Source organism: Amaranthus tricolor, chromosome 3 (genome assembly GCF_026212465.1).
Source record: "Amaranthus tricolor cultivar Red isolate AtriRed21 chromosome 3, ASM2621246v1, whole genome shotgun sequence".
Lineage (NCBI taxonomy): Eukaryota > Viridiplantae > Streptophyta > Magnoliopsida > Caryophyllales > Amaranthaceae > Amaranthus > Amaranthus tricolor.
The window spans coordinates 2,901,406-2,919,974 of record NC_080049.1 but is presented as its reverse complement, the minus strand read 5'-3'; the positions used below and the strand labels follow the sequence as shown (position 1 = coordinate 2,919,974).

The window sequence follows — 18,569 nt, the reverse complement described above, 5'->3', positions numbered from 1 at the left end:
GAGATACTCCTCAACAAAATGGAGTTGTTGAGAGAAAGCATCGCCATCTGCTGGAAACAGCTAGGGCTCTTTTCATTCGATCTAAGTTACCTATCATTTTTTGGGGTGACTGTATCCTCACAGCTACCTATCTTATCAATAGATTTCCTATGAAAATTCTTCACAATAAATCACCTTTTGAAATTCTATTTGGTCATTCTCCATCTTACTCTCACCTCAGGTCTTTTGGTTGTTATGTTATGCATCCACTCTTAGACAGGGTCGTGATAAATTTCAACCAAGAGCTTCACCTTGCATTTTTCTAGGCTATCCTCTAGGAAAGAAAGCTTACAAACTCTATAATCTTGATACTCATAAGATTCAGATGTCTAGAGATGTTGTTTTTCAAGAAACATCATTTCCCTCACTAAAACACACAAGTTCTTTTCTTCCTTTCTCTACTCAAACACCATTTGACTTTAGTTATATTTCCCCTCCATCTAATCAGTCTATCCCTCTCATTTCTCCTACCAGTCACTCATCATCTTCATCTACTCCTTACTCTGCACCTCATACACACTCTTCTCCACCTCATGTTCTCACTCCTGCTCCTCTTATCAGAAGGTCTGTTAGACCTACACACCAACCTGCCTACTTAGATGATTATGTTTGTAATCATGCTGTCCTGAATTCCTCTCCTTTTGATATTGCTTGTATTCATGATTGTCCTCACACATTAACCTCATTGTTTTCTATTCCAAATCATATTTTTTGTTTTACCATTTCATCTCCTAGTCAGCAGTTGCTTAACTCTACTAATGATATACAAGAGCCTGCAAATTATGAAGAGGCTGCTGCTATAACTGCTTGGCAAGATGCTATGCAACAAGAGTTCTCTGCTCTTGAAGCCAATGACACATGGGAAGAAGTTGTATTACCAAAGGGCAAAAGGCCAATTTCCAGTAAATGGGTTTACAAAATCAAAAGGCATGCAAATGGTACTGTGGAAAGATACAAAGGTAGATTGGTTATCAAAGGTTGCACTCAAAAAGCTGGAATTGATTGTACTGAAACGTTCTCTCCAGTAGTGAAGATGACAACCATAAGGAGTCTTATTGCTACTGCAGTTAAGATGCATTGGCCTATGCATCAGTTAGATGTTAATAATGCCTTTTTACATGGGGATTTGAATGAAGATATATACATGAAACCTCCTCCTGGTTTAATTCTCTCTGATCCAACCAAAGTTCTGAAGTTAAAGAAATCCTTGTATGGCCTTAGACAAGCATCTAGACAGTGGCATGCTAAACTCTCTACAGCACTAAGATCAAGGGCCTATATTCAATCCAAGAATGATTATTCCCTTTTTTACAAGGCTATGGGCAAAGTATTATATTTGTAGCAGTTTATGTGGACGACATTTTACTCACTGGAAATCATCTAGAGGAGATGGATGCTTTGAAAGCATACTTGCGTTCCAGATTCAAGATTAAGGATTTGGGTCCTTTACATTATTTTCTTGGTATAGAATTCTTACAGGGATCTCATGGTGTAATCATGACACAGAGAAAATTTGCAGAAGAGTTATTGAAGGAATTTGATCATTTGAATGCTACACCTGCACATTGCCCTTTGGAAACCAACCTGAAATTGAGACCTGACTCTGGCAAACCTATCCCAGTTCTTAGTCTATACAGAAAATTGGTTGGCAAGTTGAACTACTTGACAAATACAAGGCTTGATCTTGCTTATGCAGTACAATTCTTAAGTCAATTCATGCAGGATCCAAGAGAACCTCACTAGCAAGCAGCCCTGCATACTTTGAGATATTTGAGCAAGGATTACACTAAAGGCATTTATCTTAATGCATCTACTGATTTAACCCTTGAAGCTTATTGTGACTCAGATTGGGCTTCCTATCCCAACATTAGGAAGTTTGTCAGTGGCTATTTCATCCTTCTAGGTGGTAGTCCTATTTCATGGAAAAGTAAGAAGCAAGCTACGGTTTCTTTAAGCTCAGCAGAAGCTGAATACAGATCAATGCGCAGGGTTACAGCAGAACTTGCTTGGCTTACCAGATTGTTACATGAATTCACAGTGCCTGCAATTGTTCCTGTACCTCTCAAATGTGATAGTCAGGCTGCTATCTACATTGCCAAGAACCCAGTCTATCACGAGTGCACTAAACATATTGATCTTGATTGTTATTTTGTGAGAGAAAAGTTGCAGGATGGTCTGATCAGTTTGTCATATGTGCCCACACAACACCAATTGGCAGATGTCTTCACCAAGAGTCTTTCAAGGCCTGCTCATCAAATCTTGATTTCCAAGTTGGGGATGTTATCACCCTCCAACTTGCGAGGGGGGGGGGGGGGGGGGGGGTGTTAGACATAATTAGTTTTATAATCCTTTTTTTTGTCTAATATAGATATCCTCTCTTGTTATTTATTTTCAAGCAATTTTAATAAAAATCAATTCCTCTCAATATTCTCTCAAGCTTCTCCTCTTTCTTTCTCTGCTTTCTTTGAACTTCATCAATCAGAATCAACAGAAAAAGCAGTGGTTCAAAATGATAAACTTAGTATATTTTTTGTGCCTTTTTGTTTTAAAATAAAATTATAGCACCCAATCAGAATATATCAGAATATGACATGTGGTATTTTAATTAAATGAGATGGAGTAACTTGTTACTCTAGGTAACCATTACATAGCAGTTCTTTTGTTGCAAATAGGAGAAAAAGGCTTAACCTTTGTAGAATAAACGTAAAGTTGACCCTTTATCTGCAGACGGGCTAAAAATTAGCCTTTTAGAAGCAATTTTCCAAAAGATAATGGTGCGAAATCAATAAGTTAAATAAGAGGAACAATGAAAATAACAAACTATATTTCATGAGTTATTATGTGACAATATAATGGGTTTTATGTGAGGAGATACCGCTACTATCTCATTAATTTGTCTATCTATTAGTCATTTTTTGAACACCCTACGAACCAAAACCAAATTAAAACTAGTTTTATTTTTAAATTTGCATGGGGGCACGTGCCACCGGGGGCCCCATGTAGATCTACCTATGTCTTACCATCTGCTTAAATTTTTAGTTTCTTTGACAATTTTTTCATTAGGTCCTTTCCTAAGAGACCGTCTTTTGTAAAGACAGCTCTCAAAAGCCCAGCCAAATCTAATTTATGTTAATTTAAAAAATTAATGACGCGTGCGTGTGAAGTGGAATGTGAAAAGTCACATAATATATTTGGGGTTATAACAAAATTTATTTGAGGTTATAACATAATATATTTGGTGTTATACCACCATATATTTGGAGGTTATAACATAATTTATTTGAAGTTATAACAATATATATTTGAAGTTATAATATAATATATATGGCGTTATAACAACATATATTTATGGTTATAATATAATATTTTTGGGTTTATAACATAATATATGTAAAGTTGTAACAATACATATTTGAGGTTATAATAAAATATATATATGATTATAACAACATATATTTGGGGTTTTAACATAATATATTTGATGTTATAAAATTACTATACCTTCAAATACAGACCATTATATACCCGACTACATAATTTTAAAACCCCCAAATACATAATACTATAACCCCAAACACAGACCATTATATACCCAAATATATAATGTTACTATTCCAAACAAAAACCATTATCTACCCACTATATAATGTTATAATTATAACCCTAAACACAGATCATCATATACCTAAATATATAATACTATAACCCCAAACATATATATTGTTATAACCTCAAATATATATTGTTATAACTTTAAATATATTATGTTATAATCTCAAATAAATTATGTTATAACCCCCAAATATATGCTGGTATTATATAAAATATATTATGTTATAAACCTAAATAATTGTTGTTATAACCTCAAATATATTATGTGACTTTTCACATTCTACTTCATACGCGCACGTCAGTTTTTTTTTAAATTAACATTATTTAGATTTGGGTTGGGCTTTTGAAAGCTGTCTTTACAAAAGACGGTCTCAAGAAGAATTTGTGTTTTGTCATATATGCATGTGCCACATTGCGATTTTTTGATATTGGTGGACTATTATACAAACATTTAAACATGGGCCTTATAATAATAATGTATAATTAAGAATTTTTAGAACTAAGCCTCTTAAGCAACTATCTACCTAGATCATGATTTTGATATTCTTTTATCCCAGGGGCAAATTAGAGATACTAACATAGTATAAGTCGTACAATCATCTTGCAAATATACGGAACCAATGTGATTGCTATTTTTCTATGTTACACGTTACATAATTTTATAATATTAGAATATTTATTCAAATGACCCGAAACGATCATAATCTAGACAAATCCAGACATATATGATAAAAGTTTAATGCAGGAAACCAACGAGACGGCATAGTAAGTGTTGTTGTATGAGATGGTCTCACAAGTGAGATGCGTCTTATGTATAGATTAAATAGTTCATTTAATACATATTATGAGAATATACAGTATTTGTTTAAAGTCGTCTCACCAAAAAAATCTCTCATACGACTATATAAAAAAAACACGACATAGAGGAATTGATCGCACAATAAGCCTAGTGCTTACCGGCCAAATCATGATTAAAAACCTAATCATTACAAATTATTAGTCCAACTATCGTTGGCTCTTCCAAAGTTTTGTGATTAAAAATTTAGAGTATTAAATTATAATTTTCTTAGTATTATAATAAATTTAAATTTTAAGGACTAATTGTAAGACTTAAATTGCACCAAGCTTAAGTTTAGAGTCAAATAAAAGGTCCTAAGTGCAAACAACGACCTGATTTGAACATATTTAATCGAATTTAGAACTGAGAGATAAAAGCTACAATGTCTTGTTGCATGAACTAATGCGTCGTCGATATTAAAACCGAAAGAAGTCAACTACACCAACAAGTCATAGTTTCGGTGCAAAAGAAGTAATTGTGGGCAAGAACACCAACGGCTATATGACTACTTGTTGGGCAATTTTTGTGGTTCTTTTGGCACGGTATATATGTTGAGTAGTTTGCGTCTTTATGAGTTTTGTATATGTGTTATCATTATAAATGGTATTGAAAAATTATTTTAATTTGTAAAACTATTTAAATATTAATTAATAAATTAGCTTTTTGTGAGAGATTATAATACAAATTTGTGTTAATAAATTTAGTTTGTCCCACATTTTTAAAAGTACTAGTGTAGTAGTGTTTTCCTATCTTTACAAGGGCCAACTTTAATGTTCTAAAGCAAGGTAGTAAAGTCATGAAAACATGATTCTATCTAATGTGTATGGGGTAGTTTGTCTAAACCATTTAGACTGAGGGCCCGTTTTATAAGTTGTATTAAACGGTGATAATAGGTATAAAAATTAGTGAAATTTTAGTTGAAAAATCTCTAGCTGCCTTGATGGTCATGCTTGTCTACTGCAATCATCTCATTTTCTTCATAAATTTCATTCCAATGCATTATCAATGTGAGATATGGTATTAGTAATGGAAATTTGTGAATAAATTTTTTTTTTTTTGTGATCAAAGTTTCATCACCATGGGAATGACATGGAACTTTTGATAAAATTTTACACTATAAATTATTCTCATTACCCTGATTTAGTACCATCAACCATCAACCATCAACCAAACGGACCGTAAGCGTCAAATTGATCAATTGAATTGATTCCAGATCGGTGAGATATGATCCAACGAACTATGTTTTCATTATTTTTATATTCTTATCTTTATTTAATGGATAGAAAATATTATTAAAAAAATTTGATAAATTTTTAAAAAAGGTTTTCTTATTATATTAGTAAAAACACAATAATTCACCAAAGTGAAGGAAAATAGATCAGAGCAATCAAATTTCAATCGAAGAAAATTCAATTAAATTTTCGAGTCAGTTCAAAATTAACATGTTTACAAAGCTATGAGTCACCTTGGCTTGAAATGGTATATAGTAAAAACTTTGAATATGCTGGTAGATTCAAATCTTATTCTAAACCTATGCAAAAGATTATCATTAAAGTCAAAATTTGACGTTTTAGAATAAAAATTAATACTTAATTTAGTGTTACTAAACAATCATTAACATTAAATTATTATTATTATTAGATATAAAAAATAAACATGTTACAAAGACGAAACCGACCAACATAGTGATCGCTACTATATAATGCCCTATTGGCTCATAGCCATGACCATAGTCATTTTTTCTACAAAAATCTACTAAAAATAAATATTTAATTTATTGTTTTTAAGGAAAGACAATATAAAATTAAATTAATCAAAATTTGGTAAAAAATTTTGGAAATAATGAAGAATAAAACACAAGTGAAGCATGAAAGCAAAACAAATTTAGGCATCAATAATGGTGTCTCTGCAACTACTATTGTCACCTACTCTTTGAAGGTAAAATATTAATTCAATAAGATATTTTTATTGGAACTGCTAATAATTTTTACATTTTATGTTTTTCCATTGTGTACTTTAAGGTTTTTACTTTTTTTTTTTAATTCTACTTGGTAAATTTTTGACTTTTATTATTTTAATCCGTATGGACTATGGTGATTGTTTAGTCAAAACTTTTCGTATAAATGAAAAAAGAGCCCTTTCAATATTTTTGGAAATTTATTTAGTAACCTCGAGCTTTTAACCTTTTCATATAATAGATAAAAGATTAAGCTCTTCATTAAAAATAAATACTAATTTTGAACAGATTTTCAAAATACATGCTTTACAAGGGTAATCGTGATGTTTGTTTGTTTTTATGAAAAGATCGTTATAATAGGTAACAATAAAATATACAGTAAGACACCACATAGATATATATAAAGTATATAATAAAATGTATACGTTAAGATGAATCAAGCGAGATCTTACATGAATATATTTTATCTTCTATATCTCTCTAAAACCTTAGTCAAATTTCTATCTTTTTAAAATAAATTATTCTACACGAGAACAACATTAAATTTTGGTACATGTTATTTGAACAGGTTGAAGTGACAGACCAAAGTATAACACAGGCCACCACATACCAAGTTTCGAAACCTAAGACACCACATGTGGACGGAGGAAAAGGTGGTCAAAATTACGACATACCAACATCTTATTAGATCTTATTTACTCTTTCTGTTTAATTGAGTTTGCGTTATTTTATTTTGTTTTTAATATGGTGAAACCAACATTAGTGAAATTTGATTTGTAATGGAAGGCCTAAATCTAGGAAAATTTGAAATAATTAAGGCAAATTATCAACAAAATAAATCAAATAAGATAAGTTTTAACTTATTTCCAAAAGTAAGCGTGAAATTCTCAAACCTGTGGTTTGAACTGTTCATAACTGCGAACAGCTTTGACCTTTTTTTAACCTGTTCGCAGTTAGTAACTGCGAACAGCTAGCTCTACAGATACGCACTGCAGCTTTCACTGTAAATAGGTCAAAAAAGAAAGTCAAAGCTGTTCGCAGTTAGTAACTGCGAACAACTATTGTGTTTTTTTTGACTTCTTCGCAGTTACCAACTGCGAACAGTCCCAAACCACAAGTTTGAGATTTCCCGCTTATTTTTGAAAATAAATTGAAACTTATCTTATTTGATTTATTTTGTTGATAATTTATCTTAATCATTTCAAATTTTCTAAATCTAGTGGCATAATAGTATTAGGGTGTTAAAAGAAGCATGACCTTAGTTTAATGGGTATGTAGCTTTCTTAATGGAGTAATAGAGTGTTTGGAGTAAGATAAACAATTGACTATGATCAAGTCTAAACTTTTTAATCATGGAGATTCTTGGACCTTGTATTATTATTGTAAAAAAATTGAAGTTCCTTTTGTATTATTTTCTAAAATATTATTAAATTTAAAATAATTCTCAAATTTATTATGTAAATCCATACAATAAATTTATAGGTTTGAAAAATTGTTATTAAATTATGTGATACGATGATATGATCATTAACATCAAAATTCACTCATGACTTGAACCGTAGGATAATCAAATAAATCAACAGGATACTAGCAATGGCAACAAGCTAGGATCATTTCTCCATTCATTTTACATATAACAAAAAAAAAAAAAAAAAAAAAAAAAAAAAAAAAAAAACTTTAAAAAAAGATCACGTCTTACAATAATATCAATAACAATATCAAAACCTTAATTTCAAAATACATAATTAGCAAAATGAACCAAAATAAATCAGCGATTCATTTTTTATCGTACAATACAGAGCCAGAAAGATATCGGGAAATATTTGACATTTGAAATTGAAGCACATAAAACTCGTTTGGAGGGACGGAAAAAATTTGAGGCATGCTTATGAGTAAACACTTGTATTTTTTCTATCTTAGATTTCTTTTTCAATTCTGTAAAGAAAATAATAGATACAATTGGTTACCTAGGCCTAAACTAGACAGCCCAAAATAATGGGAAAACTGGCACGTTTAATAGGACGGAGCTATGTAATGGTGAAACTCGAGTATGATAAACATCGAGGACTGATCGGTTTCTAGTTACGGCTGTGTTCAAACGAAAGGAATTGAATTCTTGATCGAACCAAGATAGATGTATGTGCTGGTCGAAAGACTTCTGTTTAGTTTCTTGAGATGTCGTCGGTTTTAGGTGGTCTTATCGGTAGAACATCACAAGGTAAGCAACAACAAAACCCAAAATCGCGCCTGCTGCAACCTGCATGGAATCCCGTCAAATTAGTTGCTATTTTCTGAAATCTGAATGACTAGAGAAGGCAAAACATGATCAAATACAAGGCAATGTTCCGATCTCAGAGTAATCGTCAAAGATAAGCAATGACAAAGCTTCATCGGAAAGGTGATTTTGACGATGAGAAACCACCGGAGTATTATAAGTGTCAAAGCCACAAGAATTAGCACCATCATAAGTCATGACTAGTTTTTGTGGAAAATATTAGGCAATTCACCGGAGTATTATAAATGTCAAAACCACGAGAATTAGCTCAACTTCTATTGCATGAATTGATCGTGAAATAGTTATAACAAAGTTCTCCGATGAGAAAATTTTCTCTATACCCAAGTACCTTCTAGCTAACTAACGATAACTCCAAACCATTTATCCATAAATAAAAAGACGACCTATTTTTGAACGTTAAAATTTAGTATCACAAGTGAGTGGCTTCCATGAAATAAATAGATTTAGAAGAGGATGAACCAACTAAAAATAAGTGAGGCATAGATAAAGGTCGAAACTAATTTTCCAACAAGTGCTTTATTCAACCAATGCAAAAACACAAACTATCTCGCGAGATTTAAGGTTAAAAAAAGGCATGACAATACAATCAAAGGTGCTTATCAAGTACAACAAACCTGTAGAGGTGTATGACCTAAGGAATCTCGAAGCGGTTTACAATTAGAAACAGGATGTTCAGGAGGCAGCTCACAAACGATTTGATTTAATAACTGCAACGACGACAATGAAAGGACCGAATTTAGAAAAAACACCAAGGGGGAAAGTTTTAATGAAAAATAATGAGAAGCACCCATGCATTGAAGCCTTCCAAGATTCTTCTCAATCTTCACGACTAAAAAGCTTAAAAGTTACCCTTAAAACAATAATTGATATGACTTCCGATTCCCAGGCTAACTTACTTGAGCTTGCTGACCAGCATGAAGCCTCACACCAGTTGCATCATACATCACCTGTCAAACAGCATCGATGTTAAAGCTTTGATCCAAACACCTTGCTTTGCTTAACTAAAACTAGTTGAGTCGCTTGATATTGACTCTAGTACATAGGCACACATTTTACATTAAATACCTAGTACTACAACCTATGTTACTCGGACTCTTCATTTTACTTTAGGTACCCTTGTCCGATCCTTGATGCTCAACATTGGTATGGCAATTAGACACTTCATTTTAGGCATAAAATTAAATATTTAGACGTATCCGAAATTAGACACTTCATTTTACGCATAAAATTAAATATTTAGACGTATCCGAACTTGGACATGTACCGGTATCCGACATCAGTACCCGAGTCCAAGTAACATGGACTACAGTCGTATATACTGTACACTAAGGCATATTTTAGTAATGAGACAAACCCCAAAGTTCTACAAGACCAAGGGGGAAAAAAAAATCTGTAAGTACAGGTCTTTAATCAATCAGCACTTCAAATAATTAAATCAGAACAATCCAAATATCCAATAGGCTTCATTATAAAATATCAAGTCTTTTATGAAATTTGATGGCCGGAATTTAAAGGCTAAATTTGGACCCACCGAATCAAAAGGCAATTTGACTTCTAGGAATATCTTAGACAGATTCTTTTTAAGAATGTAACTGTAAGTGCAGTAGTATACTCTGCTGATCAGTCCTCAGTCAGCTGTTAATTACAACTACCTTAGTTACAAACGGCACAAAGCGCACCAAGTTGCAAATGGGTCCTGGAGCCTAAGCGCAAGAAGCAAGGAGAAATGCAAGGCAAAAGAGGGAGCTTTTCGTAAGTGAGGCGCCATTTTCCTCAAAAGCTAATAAAACAATTTAAAGCATATTTGATACTTCAAACAATATGACATTCATATTATTGTTGCATAAAGATGTAAAGCATTTGTTACCATTGGACTTGGCCGTTGTTTTAGTGCAAAATGACACAAGAAAGTAACTAAACCCACATTTTAAAGCTTTACGTCTAGCATTATCACATTATTATTATTATTATTATTATTATTATTATTATTATTATTATTATGAAAGAAAAAAGAAAAAAGAAAGACATAAACATCGAGGAAGAGGAAATTTGAAAGACATGAAATGACCAGTAGATTGAAGTGAAAAAAACATATCCACAAGAAAGAAGATCGAAGAAGAAAAAAGAATAAACAAAAAAAACTACCTTGTGGTGGTAGAGGCGCTGAAATAGAATTCATTTCCGTTTACTTTTAAGACTCCACGCAAATCCTTGTTTTTCCTTTTTTGCTTCATCTTTCTTTAAAAACAAAAAAATTCCTTTTCCTATTTTTTTCTCTCGTCAAATAAGATATAATCATTTTTGTCAAATTATTCTATGATGTAGTAGAGGAAGCTTATACCCAAAGAAAATTAAAAACCGCAAAAAGCGAAGAAAAAAAACACACAGAAGTGCGCTGCGCGTGCCTTTTGGATCTAACTAAGTTACGCAAAGCAATATTTCTACAACCTACCTTGAAGATGCGCATGAGGCATAGTTACCAGAAACCGAAAGCTTCCTATTGAATCTCGTTTCAGATATTTTATCTCTGAAACTCTATATTAACGTTTTCGAAACTACATTCCCCTAATGTTTATTTTCGAAGCTTAAAATCATATATAATACCATAAGGCCTTCTTTTATTTTCTTTTTTTCTTGTCTTTTGTTTTTAGTTATTTTCTTTTCTTACCCTTTTTAAACACATTTTTCTATAGTTGTAAAATAAAATTATGCCTACGTCTCCTAAGTTTCCGATACTCTAATTTAACGTTTCTGAAAGTCTAAAATTAAAGTTTCTCGTTTCCGTTTTCCGTATCAGATCGAATTTTATTTCATGTAACATTGGCCTGAGGCGCGCATTTTAAAACTAAGACAAATAAAATCAGAACAATCCAGTTATCTTACATTGTGTTAAAATAATTTGGCAAGCACTATCTTAAGGGTCGATGGGTAAAACTCCAGACCTGATCCACCAAATGAAGAACCATATTGATTTCGAAGTCCTGGACTCCTGATTTAGAAAAGCTAGATCACAGGAAAATTGAATTTGTAGCCGGTCAGGATTTTCTCTAAAGAACTCAGGCTGTTGGATTTGAGGTTTCAGGAGGACGAATTATGACACCACCAACAAAGCCCTCCAGCCAATAACTGCAAACTCAGTCCTTTCACAGGCCACTGTGAGCACTGATTTCAGATCCACAAAAACAAGGACCAAGTAGTCAGCCACAGGCCAAAACAAGCTCGCAGACGCTGAACCTCAATTTGAGTTCCTCAACATTTAATCCAATCATCCGAATGTAAAGATGGAACTACCCACCACTCAAGACTTGGGTGGTTGGATTGTCACTTTTGAGATCAATTGAAAACCTTAACTATAGGTTGTCCCCATGAAATAAATGACTCCTACAAAAGGAGGCGTTTGAAGTAATAACTAATAACGATTCAGAAAAACAAGTACTAGAGTTTAGAATAAAAGATGTCTACTCTTGCTATTTAAGACAAATACTAGGTGAGAGTTGAATCAATTCAAAATGGAGAAAGACGAAACTTGAAGGATGAATCAATCATTCATGTACAAATCCTGCCAACCTCTTTCCGAGGTCCTTTAAACCTTTAAGTTGAAATACACCCTTTACAGAAATGTGTGTTGCATTCACAAGATAATCCAAGCATAACAGGCAGCATCACATAGTATACAATGAAGAGAATCAGGTTAAGAAGTACATACAATGCATGCCAAAACCACAGCTAGAGCAAATGCTGATCCACTTGTTCCTTCTTGCAAGCCAATTGCCACAGCAAGCGCTGTCACACCTGCTGAATGTGATGATGGCATGCCACCAGAGCTAAGCATTCTTTTAGAGTCCCATTTCTTTTCTTTATACCTGCAAATTTTTGATAAAAAATGTTGAGTTGTAAAGCAAACAAACATACAATTGCCAAGTACTCAATCAGTTAAAAATGAGCTAGAACTTAAACAGGGATCTATATATAACATTTGTTCGAGTCCCAGAAACACTTCAAAATCAATTCTTGCCCACAAAGAATCTTCACAAAATATTAGTTTCTAGATGACGGAGTATCTTGTAATGTTTTCTACATTCACTACATATAATGTGCTTTAGGTATCTATAACTAACATCTGCTCGAGTCCCGAAAACTCTTTAAAATCAAAACTTGGCCATAAACAATCTTAAGAAAATATTAGCTTCTAGATGACGGTGTATCTTGTAATGTTCTCTACATTCACTAGACTATATAACATGCTTTTGAATGCTAACACATAGAAATATATACATTTACAAAATATCTGATCCTTATTTAATTCCTTTGTTGTTCAAATTTCACTCACCCTCTTTGTGGCAGCAGAAAAGGTAAGGGGAAATAAATCACTTTATCAAACCTATAATCACGTCTTGTAACAAATTCTCTGTCAGTTAGAACCTTAGGAGCATAGGGCAATGAATCTAAATAATAGAAAATTGCTATTAGCAATCTCTGAGATGATCTTTACTTATTTGCAGTGATATTATCCAATAAAGGAAGCTCCAGGCATAATGGAACCAATTTTTACATCAATGGCTAACAAGCAGGCTCATTAATAGTTCCAATGAGCAATAAAATTATTAAATAGAGTAATAGACAAACAAGTAATGATTTCATCCCATAAAACTATGCGCTCATTTAGCAAATAATTAGTTTGTTAAATATTCTATAAGTCATAAACTCACCTTCTCAGAGGAAAGACCAAAAAGGGAGAGATTTCGTGGTTTTTTTGGGATAGATCAAAGATACTTTTTAGCAGCAACAAGGTAGTTTTTGTACAAAAACAATTATTCAACTGATTTCAATGATTAAAACTGATTTTTAATGATTGTAACTGAATGTTACTGATTTTTACTGATTTTTACTGATTTTTACTGATTATAATTGATTATTAGTTATAAACTATAACTAAGTTAAACACATTTAAAACTAATTTTTACTAATTACTGATTGCAACTAATCTTTATTGATTGTAACTAATTAGATAGATAGAAACTTATTTTTACAAATTACTTATTTGTTTGCCTTTCTTTTGCAATGGTCCCACTCTTTCTTTTAATTTCATCTTCTCTTTCTTCATCTTAACCACTCATTTCAATCACCCACTTGTTTTTGTCTTATTCTCTAATCTAATTTCACTTTCAACTAAATTTCACCTATACTGCTTTAGGTGCAATATGAGAGGGACTAAGGGAGTATAAAAGATAGCTTTTGTAAGTTTTCTGAAAAAGAATGTAAAAATTTACATATCAAAATAACACACCACAAGAATTTGACAATATCACAAATGATATGGACTCTTCAATTAGAGACAAAAAATAGTACAAATTTATAAAGTCTAACCAAAAAAACAGAAATGCTTCATTTCCTGAAAAATAGTAAGTTAGAGTATCAGACTATCAATTCTAATGAAACATTTTCAATTTTTTTGCATTTCCCATAATTACATTTATTTTTAAATATCCAAAATTATATTTATAAAATTTTTGGAAAAAGTTCAGGCAGAAGCTCGTGTTTGTTGAACTTTTTTTCACATCTCAGCTTTATTTGTTCGGCATTGCCCCCATAGAAGTAGTTATCCTTAATCGTCTGATCAAACCAAAGTCCCCACAAAACTAGACTAGCAAAACCTGAAAATATATGTGCATACTTCCAAAAGATTACAAAAAAAGGATTTGAGAAGCTAGTTCGCAGTTCCAGAAAAAGGCACGGAAACACCTTTACCCTTGTAATAACAATTAGAAGTTCAAGCTATATATTCTTAACCCAAAATATCTAATCCATAGTCATTACTCTAACGAACTTCACTTTTAGCCTTTAGGTTGGGTCTGAGGCAATAGAGCTAAATAATAAAACGTGTTATTAGCAACCTTGAGATTTTTTAAAATTAATTGCAGTGAACCATATTGATAAAGGAGGCCCCATGCTAAATGAATCAATGTCTAATGTCTTTATCAATAGAAACAAGCAAGTCATAGCTCGTCCATTGAAATATCAAACAGACAAAGAAAACAATGTACAAAGCATACTCTACATTTTTTTAATAATTCTAACACTTCCCTATTATCATTTACAATCTGAATCTTAGGCCATATCTTTAGTTAGGTGTGCAATATGTCAATACTCGAATGCCAAGTGGCTCCTGCCTAAGTGAGGTGTAGGGCATCGAAATATGAAACCTTACCCTTGTGATGACAAAAGGGGTGTTACCTAAAACATGTCATTACCCGATTCCATTAAAACATTAACTTTTTTTTTTTCATTATCTTCCAGAACTACATTCACGGTATTTTTAGAATAGATAAATAAACGTTCATCAGGTTCAGTTATGGCACTTCCATCATAGAGGTAATAAATAGTTAAACTCAAAGAGGTCACAAAACCAAACTAGTAAAAGCTGCGCATAATGGCAAAAGAAGCTATTACAAAAAAAATTAAACAACTGGACAAGCTAGCTTTTAGTCTCAAAACCCACAAGTGAATCCATCTGACATAACCAAAGCAATGTACCAAGCCAGATTTTCCTGGTCAGGTGCACAGAACCCATTCTCAATCAAGCAGCCAGTTACATGGCTGAGGCAAACAAATCTACCTCCTAGCTCAATTAGCACCAGGATGGTCTGCACTCTGTATAATTACTATATCTCCAGTCCATAGCAACACATTCGATTCAACGACGCATATTCTTTCGTCTTAAGCAGAGGCGTAAAGTATTTTACTTGCATTTGCTTCCATAAGATCGATTACCCAACCAAAAAACCTACTCCCTTAGTCCCTCAACGATTGGGCCATTTTCCCAAAACGCTCTCGCGGTTTTTTGTCTAATGGAACAAACATAAAGCGAGAGTAGTAGCACCTAAATCAATCTGTTACCATCGCATGACGCACACATTACATGAATTACATTCAATCTACTCTTGCAGTCACACATAACTCATTTCCATAAATTCATATGGTTACCTTTTTACACAAAAGTGAAAGCCTTTTTAGTCCATTGAACTACCTGATCATGCTTATGGCTGATTTTTGTAACAACAATTCACTCACCCAATCCCATTAACACACAATATAAACTACTTTTTCGACACATTACTCCATACATCTCGATCCACAACCACCACATCAATTCCTCTAATCCAACAAACCACAAAAGTCACAAGCATCATGCCTCAACTTTACAGGTACACAAAGGCAGAAACTGTAAGAAAACCAACATTAACACCCTCAAACAACTAGACAACAATGAATAACTCCCAAAAGCATGAATCTTTAACAACCCAATTACAAGTAAAAAAAAGACAGCAACTTTTTACAAAAACTACCATCAACACCTTCACATAACAACTAAAATCAGATTAATCTCCCCAAAATCGAAAACTATCCAGACCCAATCAGGTAAATGGAAGGAATAAAATCAGCGGTAGTAGAGAAAATGTAATCAAATCAGTAATATGACATCAAATTGAACAGATTGAATTAAAACCAATCAATCCCATATGATCCAAACAGATTCAAAAACCCTAGAAACAACCCAATTCAGATAAACCAGCGTAAACAAGAAAGACCCAATAAAATGAAGCTAAACATTAACCAATCCTATATGATCCAAAAATCATTTGAACAGATTCATAAACCCTAGAAACAACCCAATTCAGATAAACCATCCTAAAACAAGAAACACCCAACAAAATCGAACTATAATAAATCAATCCCAAATGATCCGAACAAACAATTGAACAAGTAACAAAGGCAAGGAAGTTACCAAGCAGTGAAGATCTTGAGAAACTGAGCGAGAGAAATGGCAAGCAGAGAAGAAACAAGAGGGAAATTAGGAGGGAACATCAACAATTGATCTGAAGAAGTTGCTGAATTTGAACTTGACAATAATACATCTATGTTTCTCCTTGTCATCACCTCTTTGTTCGTTTGTCTTCTGTTCTTGTTGAACAGAAGCTAATCTCTACAAAAAATTTAGGAAAGAGAAAACGGGGTTGATTAGAACAAGGAGAAGAGACAAAGAAGAAAGGAAGGCTTGTTGAATTGTGTGTTTGATGGGAACACTATGGAAATGGAAAATGTGGAATTTGTTTCAATTGGCTCGAGCCTTAACTCACCAACTCAGAATTCAGAAGGCAGAAATTTGCTTCCTGTTATTTTTACTTATACGGTGTAGCCGTAGGTCTCAAGTGGTGGGGGTTCATTCCGGACATCCAATATTGTATCGGTTTCGGATTGGTTGTTTTAAGTCGAGTTAAAATCAAATTTACTACTCATATTGATTTTATTCATTTTTAAAGTCCGTTAAAGTAAAATTTGATTATATAAGTCGGATAAATGTGAGATCGAGTTTATTTCAAACACCTGATCTCCACTCCTAATAATTAGCTACATCTTCAAATTTTTAAAGAAGATTGTTAGCCATAGCACTTTTAACTACTAGCTTTTAGTGGTTTGAAAACATTATTGTTAAAAATGTGATTCAACTTAAAAGAAGATTTCACTTGGTTATGTTATAATTTATAGATTAATAATAACGTACAAATTAAGAGTCATTAATAAATAATGTCAAACAAGCAAATGAGACAATTAAATTGCATTAAATTGGATTGAATTGGAGGACTAATAGATACTTCCTTCATCCCGTAGAGAGTTCACTATATTCTCTCAAAAACTCTCACATTGATTTGCGTAATGTTACACTCTCAATAGAATAAATTGGCACCATTTTCCTTTTGAATTCGTTCTATGGAGTTTGCATAATTTTTATTTTTTGGTCATACTGTCACTTTTTCTTTAATTTGCATCTACATATTTAATTTACCTTTTCATTACATTCACATATTTCTCTCTTACTTTCTCGCAAAATTTACATTTTAGCTCTTTTTCTTCCTTTCCTTGATTTATACTAAACTAGTACAAATCATATAGTTGGGGCTAATTGTTATCCATACATCGTTTTATAAAAGGTGCGTTTTATCATTATTATGAGACATTCTTTGTTTCAAAGAATTAGCTTTATTTTTCTTTTTAATTCGTTTCATTAGAGAATTAGGTTTTATTTCAGTTAAAGATCAAGTATCACATCCAGATAAGACTTTGAGTTCGATTCTCACTAGGTTCTCCTCCCTCTGCCTTCCATGTGATCAAAATAAAAAATTGCTCATTCTATTAAATTTATTTTATTTTTATTTTTAATTATGTCTTATCCTATTAATTTAATTTTCATCTATATATTTAACTTACTTTTTTAATTTCATTCACATAATCTCATTTTTCCATAAATTAAAGTTGAATAAAAACATATAAAAATATAAACATAAACCATGGCTTTTAGTCCCCTAACTCCTAAGGCATATGTATCTAACGGAAACAGCACTCGTCCTAAGGTTAAAGTTCCATAGTTCATCACATGGATACGGACATATAATTATTTGACATTTAAAAGGGCGAATTGTGGAGGGTAACCACAACTCATAAGTAACCAACTCGAGTAACAACTTAAAATTAAAATAAATTATAATAATTTAATTGATTATTTCAGAGGACAAATATATAAAGGTGTAGAAACTAAAATAAATATTTTTCATGCATCAAAAATTCAAAACTAATGAAAATGAGTAATATACTAGCTAGTTATGTATAGAATAATAATTATTATTGTTATTAAAAATTATAAATATATTTATAATTAAGATGAACCATGTGAATAGTTCTCTAACAAAACAAAACTAATAATCCCACAAAAAAACATTTAGTTAATAGTTTAAGTATTACACCACAATCATAAATTCATAACCATAGAA

General features: G+C 32.3%; 1 protein-coding gene across 1 annotated transcript; it reads right to left on the bottom strand.

Annotated features, from left to right (window-relative positions):
• Positions 1-8,141: 8,141 nt before the first annotated feature.
• LOC130808126 (uncharacterized) lies at positions 8,142-16,953 on the bottom strand. Its single transcript, XM_057673583.1, has 5 exons — positions 16,529-16,953; positions 12,449-12,605; positions 9,639-9,689; positions 9,357-9,449; positions 8,142-8,703 (listed from the first exon to the last, which is right to left on the bottom strand). The coding sequence occupies exons 1-5, from the start codon at positions 16,675-16,677 to the stop codon at positions 8,644-8,646; spliced, it is 510 nt and encodes a 169-aa protein (XP_057529566.1). The 5' UTR covers positions 16,678-16,953; the 3' UTR covers positions 8,142-8,643.
• Between the last annotated feature and the right edge of the window lie 1,616 nt (positions 16,954-18,569).